The sequence below is a fragment of the Oryzias latipes genome, chromosome 21 (genome assembly GCF_002234675.1).
Source record: "Oryzias latipes chromosome 21, ASM223467v1".
In the NCBI taxonomy this organism is placed as follows: domain Eukaryota; kingdom Metazoa; phylum Chordata; class Actinopteri; order Beloniformes; family Adrianichthyidae; genus Oryzias; species Oryzias latipes.
Window position 1 is genome coordinate 5977707 of NC_019879.2, and position 15025 is coordinate 5992731.

The window sequence follows — 15025 nt, forward strand, 5'->3', positions numbered from 1 at the left end:
GTCATGGTCATGAAGGGTTCACAGAAGTCAAAACCTGTCATACTTTACTGAAGTCATTAAATCGGGGCAGGCAGTACATAGGAAAACGGCGAGTTGAGCTAACCCAAAGCTATATGTGATGCAGAGGGGGCTCCCTACCATGTGTCCATATTGGACGAGTTGGGGTGAGAATGTCTTGGTCTTTGTGTGTCGGAAAATTCATAACTACCTATTGTAACAGTAAAATCTGGTAATCAGCTCTTATTTGTTTGCTCGGCTGCTGGACACTTAGAAGTTAGAAAGTAAAAAAAAAAGTAAAAGCGGAACTTAGTAGATGTTCTTTCTTTGCCACCACACTTTCACACCTTCACCTCACCCGAGCTTCCTGTCACAATGCAACTACTGTCACATGACATTGACTTCCCATCACTTCTATAATAACCTCAGACAGAAAAAGCTGTTCAGTATACAAGTCTGTTAAACACTTCACAGGTTCTTCGACTTTACATCTTTATAATGGAAGCCATTTATGAAAATTTTGAACCTAAAGATCCTGTCTGCCAGGTTTACAAATCAAATCCACCAGGTAAGAGTGAACTCACTGATAAAACAAAATGAATTCACTTTATGATTTTCTATTGTGATTTCAGTTATAATTCTCTCCCTATAGCTTCCATCAAGTCCAACAGGAGATGCTATCTCAGTGTTATTACTTTCATGGTGATGCTGAGTGTTCTTCTTCTGGCTGGACTCGTCATTCTTGGCCTCCTCTGTGAGTATTTACCTCACAATAGGCATAATGTGACAATGAGTTTATTTTTTCTTTTACATTAAAGTCAAAAATCTGATTTAATTTTTTGATTTTTATTAAGTTGTAGAATTGGAGGTAGATTTGGAGGCTGCATGATAATATGGTGTTTGCACTTTTGTTTGAAATAGTTAAATCCCAGCTGGATTTTTTCCTGTGTGGAGTTTGCATGTTCTCCCCGCACACACACAGGTTTTCTGCTTCCTCCCACAGTCCAAAAACATAATTCAAAGGAGAATTGAAAACTTAAAACAATTTTCCTGCAGTGGTGCAGATAATAGATCTGATATAGGATGCTTTATGAGTTGCCCATCAATGCTTTAATATTAAATTTTTATTAACCTTGTTCACTGTTTTTTTTTTGTTTACATTTTATTGACTATTATAACACAACATGGAACTGTATGGGACACTATATTTAAAGTGCCAAAATAAACTACAACAATTTAAATACAATTGCAAAGGAAAGCATTAAAGGGAGGAGGTGGGATTCATAAGTGTAATATTGATGAACCAGTCAACTGGACAGTTGTGCAACAAGGTCAAAGAAGCCAAATAAGATTGTTTTAGGAAGTCACGAACACTTCAATATCTGAGTTTTAATACATTTCTACAGTTTTTTCTACCTTCTATTCATGACAATATTCAGTGTAACAGCAAAGAAAAGAATGATTTTCTGGGATGCGTTGTCATGGATGCTAAAGATTAAAGCTCTGTGAAATATAATGAGCTGATATTTTTCATTGATCAGCTTTATGCCATTCCTCTTACATTAATCTTATTTGAGAATTTTTTTTTTAATGTTTTTGTTTTTGTGTGTAATATTTACACACAAAAACCAATGAACAGTCTTTAATCATGCAAATTCTAATTATATTGCTTCCTCGTTGTATATAAGATAACGTTTGTAAATGCTCTTTACGTTTCAGAGCTTTATTTGACCCACTAGATCAAAATATTTTGCTGCAGATACTAGCAAAAATGTTTTAACAGGAGCTGCTCAAAGCTGACATTTTTATCTGATCATGTAAATAAGTCTTCCTCATACAGCAGTGTTAGTTGTGGCATAAAACAGGGCTCGGTGCCTGTAACATTATTAGGCAGCACAGCATAAATCATACTTTTTTTCTGGCAGTTTTACAACTTCTCTAAAAAGCTCGTCAAACAAGCTGTCGAACAGGCTACGGCCACAGGTCAAATGAAGATCTGTTTTATGTTTGACATTTTTTAGCTTTTATTATAGCAGGACCTTAAGCAAACTTTGAAAGAAACTACATGTAAATCTCTGTTTCTAAATTTAATAATTGCTTCCTCGTATGAGCAAACAAAATGTGGTACAAAGAGTCATGTAACATGTCAGTCTCACTAATGACTTTTGAAAAGTCAGCTCAGAAGAGAAAAATGAAACTTATCTGTTCTTGAAAATGTTTTCCATGGAGATCTGTCTTTAGCCTCCCATTTCTCAGGGTGTATTCAGACTGGACACATTTGGTTTGTTTAAAATGAGTCAGAGTCTAATGTTTACCCCAATAATCCAGAACAAATTTTTAGTTTGAATATGACTAAGCGATTCCTGGTCTCTGACTCGTCTTTTGAGATGGTTTCAGTTTGTTTCCAATCGGACTGAGCTTCATTTCGCTCTGAGTATCCTCAGTCTAAATACGCTCTGTCCTCAGAGTGGAACAACTGAACCAAAAAGACCACAAAAGCACAACATTATGAGGTGTTAACAGAGTAACGGAGCAACAATGAGAAACAGCAACTAATTGAAATGTGGTCAGATGAATGCATGCTCATTAAAACAACTTTTAATGTGATACGCATAGTTTCTAACACTTCCTGACAATTTGTATATCATAAACACTTATCAACATATCATCTTAGTCGTCCCCTTCTCAGTAACCGCCCTGCAGCATGCCTGCACCGTACCAAAGTAGAGAGTAAAAAGTGTTGTACCTAACGTTGATCCAGATGTTCCAAATTGGTGAGCGAAATATAAAATTTGAATTAGTGAACAAGGACTGAAAAGCCTTGGACTTCCATTATTTCTGGTGTTTTTGCTTGGACTGCATGTTTTTTACACTTTTGCAGCTGTATTTATTTAATATTTAATATTTATTTCTTTATTTAATAAGAATCTCATTTTTGATAATAATTTTTCATAATAATTTTAGTAATATTTTTAATTATCTAATACAAGTGTAATTTGTGATGTCCTTTATTGATGTTATATTATATAGATTATTTCTGAATGTCGTGTTGCTGCCACAGAAATGAAATTTCCCCATTGTGGGATTAATAAAGTCATCCATCTATCTATCTATCTTAGCCCCCACCCTTTTAATTCCTGACCAATTATTGAAGAAAACCTTAGTAACGTGGTTTTGTTTATAAGATTTGGTTCGAAACAGAATAGTCAAGTTTGTTTCCAGTGAATGACATCATTTCATTCATTCATTCATTCATCTTCTTGACCGTTTTTCCCTTTCGGGGTCACGGGGGTTGCTGGAGCCTATCCCGGCCACTTGGGCGTAGGCAGGGGATGCCCTGGACTGGTCGTCAGTCTGTCGCAGGGTAGAATATCCTCAATCACACATCCATTCACTCTCACAGTCACACCTATGGACAATTTAGAGTTGCCAATCAACCTATGAAGCATGTTTTTGAACAGTGGGAGGAAGCCGGAGATCCCGGAGAAAACCCACGCATGCACAGGGAGAACATGCAAACTCCACACAGAAAGGTCCCCCATTGATGTTGTGTTTTTCATGTCCCCCAGCCGGGACTTGAACCAGGGGCCTTCTTGCTGTGAGGCAAGAGCGCTAACCACTGCGCCACCGTGCAGCCCCGACTTCATTTCACTCGTTTTTAAAGTTCGCTTTTTGTATCCTCTGTAATTTAAAAGGTTCCAATGAGAATTATTTCCCAACAGGCCACAAAACTACAAAATATGTCATAATTAACCTGCAGTTAATCCTCTTCTCCAATAGATTTTTGGCAACAGACAACTTTTTTTCTCATCTGAATCAGAATGTTTTTGGGCAAAAGCTGCGTTTATTCTAGGATGTCTCGCCACATTTGAGACTTTGTTGTTTGCCAATTTCTCATAACATATTAATCATAATTTTAAAGTCGTTGAAAGCAAACAAATCTGCCCAGGTGCCTCTAAACCTACTATTTTCTTCAGGAACTTCAATTTGCTCTAAATTCTCCATCTTTGTCCTTGGGATTACATGCCGGCGGGAGTCGTGGGGGTAACGCAAGTTGATTGTCACATGAACTTTACTTGGAAAATGTCTAATCAGCCGTTATTTTTTTGTTTTGATTTTTAAAAACATTTTTATGAACCTTTCCCATTTACCGCTTGCCAATCATAGTTGTGAGCAAAGTGGAGCCGTTCCATGACGAGCAGAGGTTCTGCATGATGGGGCTTTTATACGCTTCACATTCAACCTCATTCATCATGTCATTGTCTTTTTAGAAGAACTTTCCGTCCCATAACCGGCTCTGATCCACGTTCACAGCCGCTGACACGCCCCCACCGTGCGTTAACGTCGCTCTCGATCCTCCAGCCCGCTCACACATGTTAAGGGCACCACAACAATCTTAGGGCATAATAACACTAACAGACTTTTCAAGTCTGAACACAACCTTATATCAGCTTGTTGGGTAGTTATGTCTATCTCTTCTGTGCACCTTTCCACTAATAGTCTGTTGGCTAACTGCACTTGTTCCACCATCCATTCTGTGATTGAATCACTGATACATCTTTTTTTTGGGCCTGATTTCATTTCAGATGGTGACTCAGTAAAAAAATTGTCAGAAATTTCTGACAGCAAAGATAATTTGACTGAGCAACTGAATGATGTTATTGAGACGATGAATTCCAACCTCACTGAAACTACCAAGAAGCTGATGGACTGTAAACAGAGTAAGTATGAAAATCCTGAAGTAAAAATCTACTTTGTGAAGATTCATTGTTCTCCTGAGGGACATCAATGCCCACGTGGGCAAAGACAGCGGCACATGGAGGGATGTGGTTTCTGCCCTGGACGTGATAATGTGGACCAACTGTACACCCTACTTTGTAGGAGTTCGTTGCTCCAGTCTCTGTGTTTTGTGAATTTGGAGAAGGTGTTTGACCTCGTCCTCCGTGGTGTCTTGTGGCGGGTGCTCTGGGAGTATGGGGTGCGGGGACCCTTAGTGAGGGCTGTCCGGTCTCTGTATAGCTGGAGCAGGAGTTTGGTTCTCGTAGCTAGCAGGAAGTCTGACTTGTTCCCGGTGCACGTTGGACTCCGACAGGGCTTACCTTTATCACCGGTTCTGTTCATAGTCTTTATGGACATCATTTTTAGGCGCAGCAAGGGGCCAGAGGGTCTGAATTGGGGACTTCAGGATTTCCTCTCTGCTCTTTGCAGATGATGTTGTCCTGTTGGCTTTATCGAGACAGGATGTCCAGCATGGATTGGGGAGGTTTGCAGAGTGAGAAGGGACTGGGATGAGGGACAGTGTGGCTACGTCTGAGGACATGGCCCTTGTCCGGAGACAGGTAGTTTGTCTTTCTGGCTGGGTGGAGGGCTCCTACCCAGTAGAGGAGTTTAAGTATCTTGAGATCTTGTTAAGGAGTGTGGGAAGATCGGAGTGTGAGATCTACAGCCAGATTGGAGCAGCATCTGCCGTTATGCGTTTGCTGTCACGGTCTGTTGTGGGGAAGAAAGAGCTGAACCAGAAAAGGAAAACTCTAAATTTACCAGCCAATCTTCGTTTCAATCCTCACCTATGGTCTTGAGCTCTGAGTCATGGCAGAAAGAACCAACGTTCTTTCGGAAAATACAAGAGTCTGAAATAAGCTTCCTCCGTACGGTGGCTGGTTGTTCCCTTAGAGACAGGGTGAGAAGCTCGGTCACCCGCAGAGAGCTCGGAGTAGAACCGCTGCTCCTCCACATCCGGAGGAGTCAGTTCAAGTGGCTCGGGCTTCTGGTTCAGATGTTGGAGAGGGAAGTCCAAACATCTCTGCTTAGACTGCTGCCCCCACGATCCAGTCGATGAGCAGAAGAAGATGGATGGATGGATGGACAAGTTTTTTTAAATTAATGTTCCGTTAAATATTTAACTTGACGCTGTAGTGCATAGATAGAGCGGTCAACCTCTTATTGGAGGAATGCAGGTTTAGTTCCCACCTTGCCTGTTCATTTGTCGAAGTGTCCTTGGGGAAGACACCAAACCCCACATTGCTCCTAGTGGTTGAGGTTGGCGCCAGTGTTTATTATATTTGCCATATTGGGTTGCAATAATACCTGTAGCCTGTTAAGCCTGATGTGTAATTTTGGTAAAGTTTACAAACTCTTCCTCATTATTTATTATTAGAGCACATAACAGGCCAGGTTCTAATGTTGTTGCAACTGCTTCAAATAAAAATATCGGATAGATATTAAAACCATTTTTTGACACCAAGTTGGAGGAACAGAAAGTGACTTTTGCACAAATTCTGATTCTGTAGATGAAAAAGAAATAAAATCTGCTTGTTTATAGTAATGTGTTGATTGTGAATTGCTTTACATTTCAAATGTTCTCCAGGGAAACCACGATGTCCATCAGGATGGATCAGATTTGGTTCCTCTTGTTATTTCTTCTCTGGGGAGTCTAAGTCCTGGGATGAAGCAAGAAAGTCCTGCAAAGCCAGACAAGCTGATCTGGTTGTGATAAACAGCACGGATGAAAAGGTGCTTGTTTCTTCAGTTTGTGTCTGTTTTGGATTACTTTTTTTTTAAGAAAATACAAAAAAAAACAACATCTTAACAGAGCTTAAACAGCATCAACAAAAACAATAATATAATTATTTAGTGAAGACAACCCAAATCACCCCTTTTTTTTTTACAAAACATGTTGAAAGGCTGCTGAACAGTGTTAAGAGTTAAAGCAAAAATACATTTATTTTTTCTTTTAACACAGTTTTTTACATTTTTTGCAGACTTTTCTTTTTGAATTCAGAGATCAACCAGTCTGGATTGGACTGACTGACAAAGTCCAGGAGGGGAGCTGGAAATGGGTAGATGGAAGTCCTCTGACTCTGAAGTGAGTGTTCAGTCTGGATCAGTGCTACTAAAACACAGAGTGAGGTGGGGGTTGGTTTAGCTGCTTGCATTTGATTATAATTCTTTTTTATGTAGTGGGGTAAAAAGCACAACATTAACACACACTTACACATATTTCTATATATTGAAAATTCTATTTTTTTTACATGAGAAATACAAATGGATGTATGTCGGTATGCTGTTTGAATCAGATCCTTTTATTTTCTGGACTGACAGGTTCTGGGGGAAAAACCAGCCTGATAGTGATGGTGGAAGCCAACGTTACGGAGAGGAAGACTGTGCTGAAATTAGAGAAACTCCTGGATTCTGGAATGATATTTCATGTGAAACTTCTTTACGGTGGATCTGTGAAAAAGAAGCAACTTTATTTGTTTGAAAATTACTTTAAATTAAGATGTAGTTTTTACCTTTTCTTACCTTTCAGAAACATACAGGGACAAGACCATACAAAACCTATTTGCTTCTTTACTAAGGTAAAAAATACCTGCAGCTCAATTTGGAAGTGAGATAACTATTTTTAAAAATTATTCCTTACTTAAAAATGTAATCATTTCTTTTATCAATATCTACTTTGTGTCTGAAGATTTTGTTTTTAAATTTGACATTTCATTGCCAATCGAAGAAATTCTTTTATCCTTTCCTTGACCTTCTTTGATCAAGTGGTTTCTTACACAGTGTCGGCTTCTGCGTAATCTCACTTTTCATGCAACACCAACTTTCATTTGTGTTTCATAGCTCACACTTTGTGAGAGTTTCCTGTGGCATCCCACAATCTTCTGTCTATGCAAAGCATGTTAGAAATTAAATTTGTTAAAGGGAATAATAACATAAAAACTGGTCATTCTTTGCTTGTAGTTTGTGTGTTTTATTTTACATTTCAGGACTAGACTATAAGACCACAACAACACAAAACTAAGGAAATGAAAACATCGAGAATAATGAATTTGACCTTTCCCAAACTGGGTAAAAAGCAGATTTTATTTTTTATCTACAACATCTGAATACTAATGTTTTGCAGAAATTCACAGAAATAACCCTTGTGCTATCTTAGATGACCTCACCCTTACATTCACGTGTTCTCCCACCAGTGAGGTTCACAAATCAGTGAAGAAAAAAGGTTCAGTGCACTGTCTAGTGGGTCTAGATGACCCAACTCCCAATGGTAAAGTGCCTAGGATAGCACAAAAGAATACAATTTCTGTTCGATATTTGTGGTTGTCAATTCAATTTACTTTCCATTTTGGTTCATTTTCAACAATCCAATTCACTGATCTAAAATCGATTCAGGACATCTTTAGCCATAAATTCTACCAGTGTGACTCAGTGCAGGTGAAGTTTTCCAGATTCCTTGTATGTCTTGAAAAATGATCAAGTGTAAATGAAACAAAGAACCAAACATGTAAAGAAGAATGAATGGCAAATCCATTAACATTTTAGTTTCACAAAGTTCAGTCATATTTTGTTTTTTCCCACATTAAAATAGTACAAACAATATTATTAGGACATTTTCCCACACTGTGGGGTCACATGTCTTTGGACTGGAATTGTTAGAATCCAATTTCTGTCAGGGTAGACATTTTTGTATGAATGTGTTTGATTTCTTTATTAGGTAAGTATACATCAATGTTTTACATGCAGTTGAAAATAAAAAAAGGAAGGCGTGACCCCTCCTCACAGTGAAGTGAGTGGGGGTTCAGAGTAACATGTTTGCGGTTTCCACTATTTAAGAGCTGTGAAGCGAACTCGGTTGTGTGTAACAGGGATGTCTATAACGGCTGTGGCGTCGGGAGAAAGTTCACGAGCGGCGAAAGAGACAACCGCTGCTGGAGAGCCAACAGGAAAGACGGCTTGATCATTTTTTGCTGCCATCATGTGTGTTGTCCGCTGTGATGGAACTTGGTCATTTTTAGGTTATAGTAAAATAAATATACCATGCCTAAGTCCAAATGGTATTTTCCAATATTCAATTAAATTTTATTTGTATAGCCCAAAATCACAACAACAGTCATCTCAATGGACTTCGTACCGGTAGTTGTAAATGGATAGAATTCAACAGGAAAATTCTAAACTACACTAAATAAAAAGACTAAACTAAACTGGGCATCCCTGCCCTTAGACCACTTAGAAATAAAAATTGTTTCCAGGAATCTAAATGAAATGTTTGAAAAAAGGAACACAATAGGAAACCAGAAAAGGTAGGATCAGCGATGTCCCATATTTATTGTCTGGGAATAACTTTTGTTTGCCAATACTTTTCATTTTTATTCTGCTTATTTTGTTTTACAATTCTGTTTTGGTATCTGGAATTTTTTTTCTTCTCAATTGTAACATTGTTTATTTTATTATTTGTTTTGCTTTTGTAATTGTTATTGGAATCTTTAATTTGTTTTTGCTTTGATTGAATTGTTGGTTTGATTGTGAAATTGTCATGGTACCTCTGCCAGCTTCTCTCCCCCTCCCCCGCCTGCTCTGTTTTGGTGGTGACAAGCTACCTTCGCTTACCTCATCATCGCCGTTGCCTTCTTAAGGAGCACCTGGATCATCATTCGACGCAAGCTCGTTGTTCCTCCCACGGTGCTTAGTCTGGCCTGATCATGCTCCTGTTTGTTATCATATCACTCATTTTGCCTCTCGTCTCTGTCTCAGGAAGAATCTCCTCTGGTACACAGCTGGGGCCTCATTTATAAACGTTGCGTACGCACAAAAGAAGGCGTACGCCACTCTCTACGCAATAATTGATATTTATAAAAAGGGGAAAATGTGCAGTCCTTCACGCAAGCTCTGACCCAGGCGTACGCACAAAAACGGGTGAAATGAGAAATGGCGACACCGTCGGCAAATGGAAGAAACACGTGAAAGTGAGAGTGAAAATGACAATACTGCCTCTCATGAATAAAATGAATGCTTCACAAAGCAAGTCTAACAATTAACAGCCTACACGAACACCCGTTTGATCGATCAGCAGTGAAACAAACAAAAAAAATCAAACGAAAATTACAACAGAAATTCAAATGAACACATATTTGCAGAAAGAAAAGTGAAATATGTTCTGCAATATTGGCATGTTGTGCAATTCATCATCATAAATAATATAGTTAACAGAACGAAAGAATGTACAAAACTGATATTCTCGTCAATGTGTCCGTTTGGCGGAGCAGATATAGGTGCAATCAGATAGACATACAGATAGATATAGATAGATAGATAGATAGATAGATAGATAGATAGATAGATAGATAGATAGATAGATAGATAGATAGATAGATAGATAGATAGATAGATAGATAGATAGATAGATAGATAGATAGATAGATAGATAGATTGTCCACTGGGGAAAGTTGTTTTCATAGTAAAACATTTCTTCGTAAGCTACGGAATTATGGTATTCATGCATATGCCTTTAGTTTGTTTGATTTATGATAAAACAATGTATGGCGTATGTCTCAACTATTCAGCAACCAACAAGAAATTACATTTGCGCTGAACAATTTCCCATTTCCGCATCGATTATTACCGACATCTGTAGCTTGTCAGAGGCAATTAAATGGAAGGAAATAAAATGCCCCATCACAATGCGTAATGACGCACAATGGCTGATCTTGCGCTCTTAGAAGATGTGGCAAATGGAAGAATTCGGAGTGAACGCATCTTTACACAGCAAGAAGTCTTGCTGGCAAAGGAGGACGAGTGGCTTATGAGCCGGTTCCGACTTCCTCGAGCCGTCCTGTTGGACCTCTGCGGGCTTTTGGGCCCGACGTTACAGAGGAGCACTCGAAGGAACCACGCCGTCCCAGTCCCACTTCGAGTCCTAACAACACTAGGATTCCTGGCGTCACCCGGTGCATCTGGCGCCCCCCTCCGCCTCAGTCACCACTCCACTTAATAGGGATTCCCCAATAATTGCCGCCCGTCTCTCATCAAGAGGGGTCAGCTCCGGTGTCCCCTTTCCACCCACCCATGGCAGACACACTCTAGCGATGGAGCGCTAGACGTTTATTTGCCTCGCCTTCGATGTCCGACCATTTCTTTTTTATTTCGGCCACGGTCCGAGGTTGTGAGGCTGCAGCATTTACGGTGTCTGCCACCGTTTGCCACTCAAGTGCCTTTTTGGCATTAGTAATGCCCACACTGTGCCCTCCAAACAACACTTTTCTCCTCTTTTCCACCTCGCCAACGATAACTTCTACTTCACATTGAGTGAAGTTATGTTTTTTTGATTTCCTCTCTGTGTTTTCCATGATTTCGCAATCAATGAATATTAACTTGTGGGCGTTTCACGGACTATTTATTGGCAACTATGGGCATGTCATAAAGCCACAAAAGCTGCGCTACATTTAGAATTGATTGTGATTTATTAAGGGAAAAATCCGTAGGATGTGCGTGCGCACAGTTTTATAAATCCGAATATTTCTGTGCGTACGCACGTCCTATGTTTCATCCGTACGCCACTTCTGACGCAAATCCTACGCAAAGTTTTATAAATGAGGCCCCTGGTCGCTGTCCTCTGGTCTCCCACACTCTCGCTCCTGGAATCCTTCTGCCACACTCCTCCAGCAGGCCGCCGCGCCTCCTCCATCAAAAAGCCATTACTCACCCTCTGCTATATTAAACCATCTAAACTTACCCAGTTGTCCGAGTCTCCTTCTGTGTTCCAGCATTTGGGTCACTCTGTACTCACGTCAAATCATAACAGAACGAACTGGCCCAATGCCTGACCCAGCTGATCCGGAGGGACTCCGCCACGACATCTCCCTACAAGGTACCCTCCTAGGTCGTCAAGCTAATGCCCTGTCTCAGATGTCTTCGGCCCAACAGGACCTATTTCGCCGCCTCGACAGCATCACACAGACTCTCATAGAACTAACTGGTCTGCCTGTTATCACAACCTTCGTACAGTTTTCTGTAAAGTTAAAGCCAGTTCCCTGCCGCCCTATCGACCTTATGATTGCTCCATCGAGCTGTTGAACGGTGCTCCTCTCCCCAAAGGAAAATTATATAATCTCTCGGGGCCCGAAAAAGGTTGCCATGGAAAACTACATTCAAGAAGCCCCTTCTCATATCCGTCCTTCATCATCACCTGTCGGCGCCGGGTTTTTATTTGTGGAAAAGAAAGATAAGACGTTGAGACCCTGCATTGATTTCCGCGAGTTAAACCAAATTACGGTCAAAGATAAATATTCTCTGTCCTTAATTGACTCTGTGTTTAACTCTGTCCAGCAAGCTAAGATCTTCTCTAAACTCGATCTCTGAAATGCTTATCACCTAGTACGTATTCGTGAGGGGAATGAATGGAAAACTGCATTCAACACCCTATTAGGCTATTATGAATATCTGGTTATGTCGTTCGGACTCACCAACGCCCCCGCCGTGTTCCAATGTCTTGTTCATGACGTCCTGCGGGATTTCTTAAACAGATTTGTCTCCGTTTACTTGGACGACATCCTCATCTACTCCGCCGATCCCTCCCAACATGAACATAACGTCCGCGTAGTCCTCGAAAGGTTATTGGAAAATCAGTTATGCGTCAAACCAGAAAAGTGTGATTTCCACTTATCCAATGTACCCCTTCTTGGGGTACATTATCGAAGCAGGCAACATCCGTCCTGACCCCGCTAAGATTGAGGCTGTCGCCCAGTGGGAAGTTCCCCAGACACGGAAGAAACTCCAACACTTCTTCGGTTTCGCTAATTTCTACCGCTGCTTTATCCGGGATAACAGCAGTGTAGCGGTTCCCCTCACACAACTCACCTCCATCAATAAAGCATTCTCTTGGAACCCCTCCAGCTGACTCTGCATTCAAGAAACTCAAATCCCTTTTCGTTTCGGCTCCCATTCTCATCCAACCAGACATCACTAAACAATTTATCGTAGAGGTGGACGCCTCGGATTCCGGAGTGGGGGCAGTTTTGTCTCAACGTGAGGAGGGCACTGGAAAGCTCAAACCATGCGCCTTTTTTCCCTGCAAATTAAGTTCGGCTGAGCGAAACTATGATGTGGGCAACCGTGAGCTATTAGCTATCAAATTAGCTCTGGAAGAATTGCGGCACTGGCTGGAGGGAGCAGAACAACCATTCATAGTGTGGACAGATCATAAGAACCTCGCCTAACTCCGTAGCGCCAAGCGCCTAAACTCCCGCCAGGTCGGTGGTGTTTATTTTTCGACCGTTTTCATTTCTCCATCACGTACCGTCCAGGCAGCCGAAATATCAAGCCCGATGCTTTTTTCCCGCAAATATACCACCTTTGACACCAACTCTGACTCCTACATTCTGCCTACATCATGTTTTATTGGCAACCTCACCTGAGAGATCGAGAGCAAAGTCCAGCAAGCTCAAGGTGAGATCCCTGCTGGCAGCTCCTGTCCTTCTGGCACTCTCTATGTCCCCGATTCCCTCAGGTCTGAGGTCCTGGCCTGGGGGCACACGTCCCGTATCACCTGCCACGGAGGGGTTAACCGGACCATCCGACTCCTCAGACGTCATTTTTTCTGGCCCACGTTGGAGCGAGACGTCAAGAAAAGGATCTAAGGATCTAAGAGTTCTGGAAGGTATATATCGCACTCCAGTAAAACTAGGGAACCAGCAAAAAAGCCCAATTGTTTGGTATGTAAACATCTGCATAAATATCAATTATTTTTTTCTTTTTTACAGTATTTGTGTTTTAAATCAGATACAATCAAAAAATTTCCCTCAAAACTTCAGAACAAACAGCAAGAGGGCGATACACAACAGCAAACATAACTAATGAGTTAGATTTGACCAAAAAATCTTTTTATTTGGCTACGGTAATCATCTCTGCTCTTCTCCACATTTATTACTTCTACTTTAAGACCCTGAGAATATCCATCCATGAAAATGTTTGTGGTTTTATCTTCTCTCCACTACTTTCAACGGATTTTACAGCAACATTTTCTCACCCTGTTATGTGCTGCTTTATCTCTGACATGCATACCTTCCTGCTTCTTCTACCTCATTTGTAGATCTTCACTTTGGTTTTCTCTGTGTTTAAAAAGATAGTCTCAAATAGACGGCAGAAAAAATGAAGACCTGTTCAAGATCTTAATAAGGCCTGACTTTAGGAAAAATATATTTAAAATTCCTCCGATTTTTAAGAACCCAAATAAAATTTGGGTTGGCTGAAGTAAGCTATGATGACTTCACTGATATCTTCCTTAAATCATTGATGAATGCTTTTCAGAAATGTCTATCCTTGATTTTATTTTGCTAATATATACTGTACATACAGTAATGCATTGGCTAGAAATCTTGAGTTGTCATCTAAAATCTAAAGATACAGAAATAGATGCAACAAAAAAGGTGCAGTAACGTCATCCAAGGCTAAAACAATGCTACATGCAATGTTTGTCAAAATAAATTATAATATTACCATATATAAATATGTGCCTGTGGTGACTTAAGGGTAGTTTAGTTCAAACCATTTTGTCTAAAATGCATTTCAGAATGTGGATAGCTGAATTGGTTTACTGAAGTTTATAAATGCATACTTTTACATCAGTGTGATCAATATTAGATAACATTTGTAAATGTTCTTTAGGCCTCAGTGCTTCATTTGACCCACTTGATCAAAATATTTTGCTGTAGATACTGAACAATGTCTTCAACAGTAGCTGATTAAAGCTGTTTCTAAGATATTTTTTTCTGATCATGTAAATAAGTCTTCCTCATACAGCATAGTTAGGCGTGGTGTAACGCAGGGCTCTGTGATTGGTCTAATGTGCTTTTTTCTTTGCATGCCTCTATTGGGTAACATTATCAGGCAGCAAAGCATGAATCACACTTTTTTCCCACTATCTGGCAGTTTTGAAACTTCTCTAAAAAGCCTTCAGCTGGTTGGTCAGCTACGTCCACAAGTCGGCAGATCTGTGTTATGTTTGACATTTTAGCTTTTATTGAAGCAGGGCCTTAAGAAATCTTTATAAGTAAATTTTTTTTTTCTGAATTGAATAACTGATACTATGAGCAAACAAAAGTTGGTTCCAAAACTCGTGTAACAAATCAGTCTCGAATGATTAAAGAAATATTAGTTTAGAAAAGAAAAAAAAAACTTGGTTTGTACATTGTTTGAGTGGTACATTTTTTCCAAGAAGATCCGTCTTTATGCACCCATTTTTACAGTCTATGGC

The 15025-nt window shown here is 40.0% G+C and overlaps 1 protein-coding gene across 1 annotated transcript; it reads left to right on the plus strand.

Annotated features, from left to right (window-relative positions):
* Positions 1-427: 427 nt before the first annotated feature.
* LOC110017396 (C-type lectin domain family 17, member A-like) lies at positions 428-7730 on the plus strand. The gene is made up of 6 exons (XM_020713155.1): positions 428-565; positions 650-751; positions 4584-4718; positions 6365-6510; positions 6759-6862; positions 7099-7730. Exons 1-6 carry the CDS (start codon positions 496-498, stop codon positions 7256-7258), a joined length of 717 nt encoding a protein of 238 aa, XP_020568814.1. The 5' UTR covers positions 428-495; the 3' UTR covers positions 7259-7730.
* The last annotated feature ends 7295 nt before the right edge of the window (positions 7731-15025 follow it).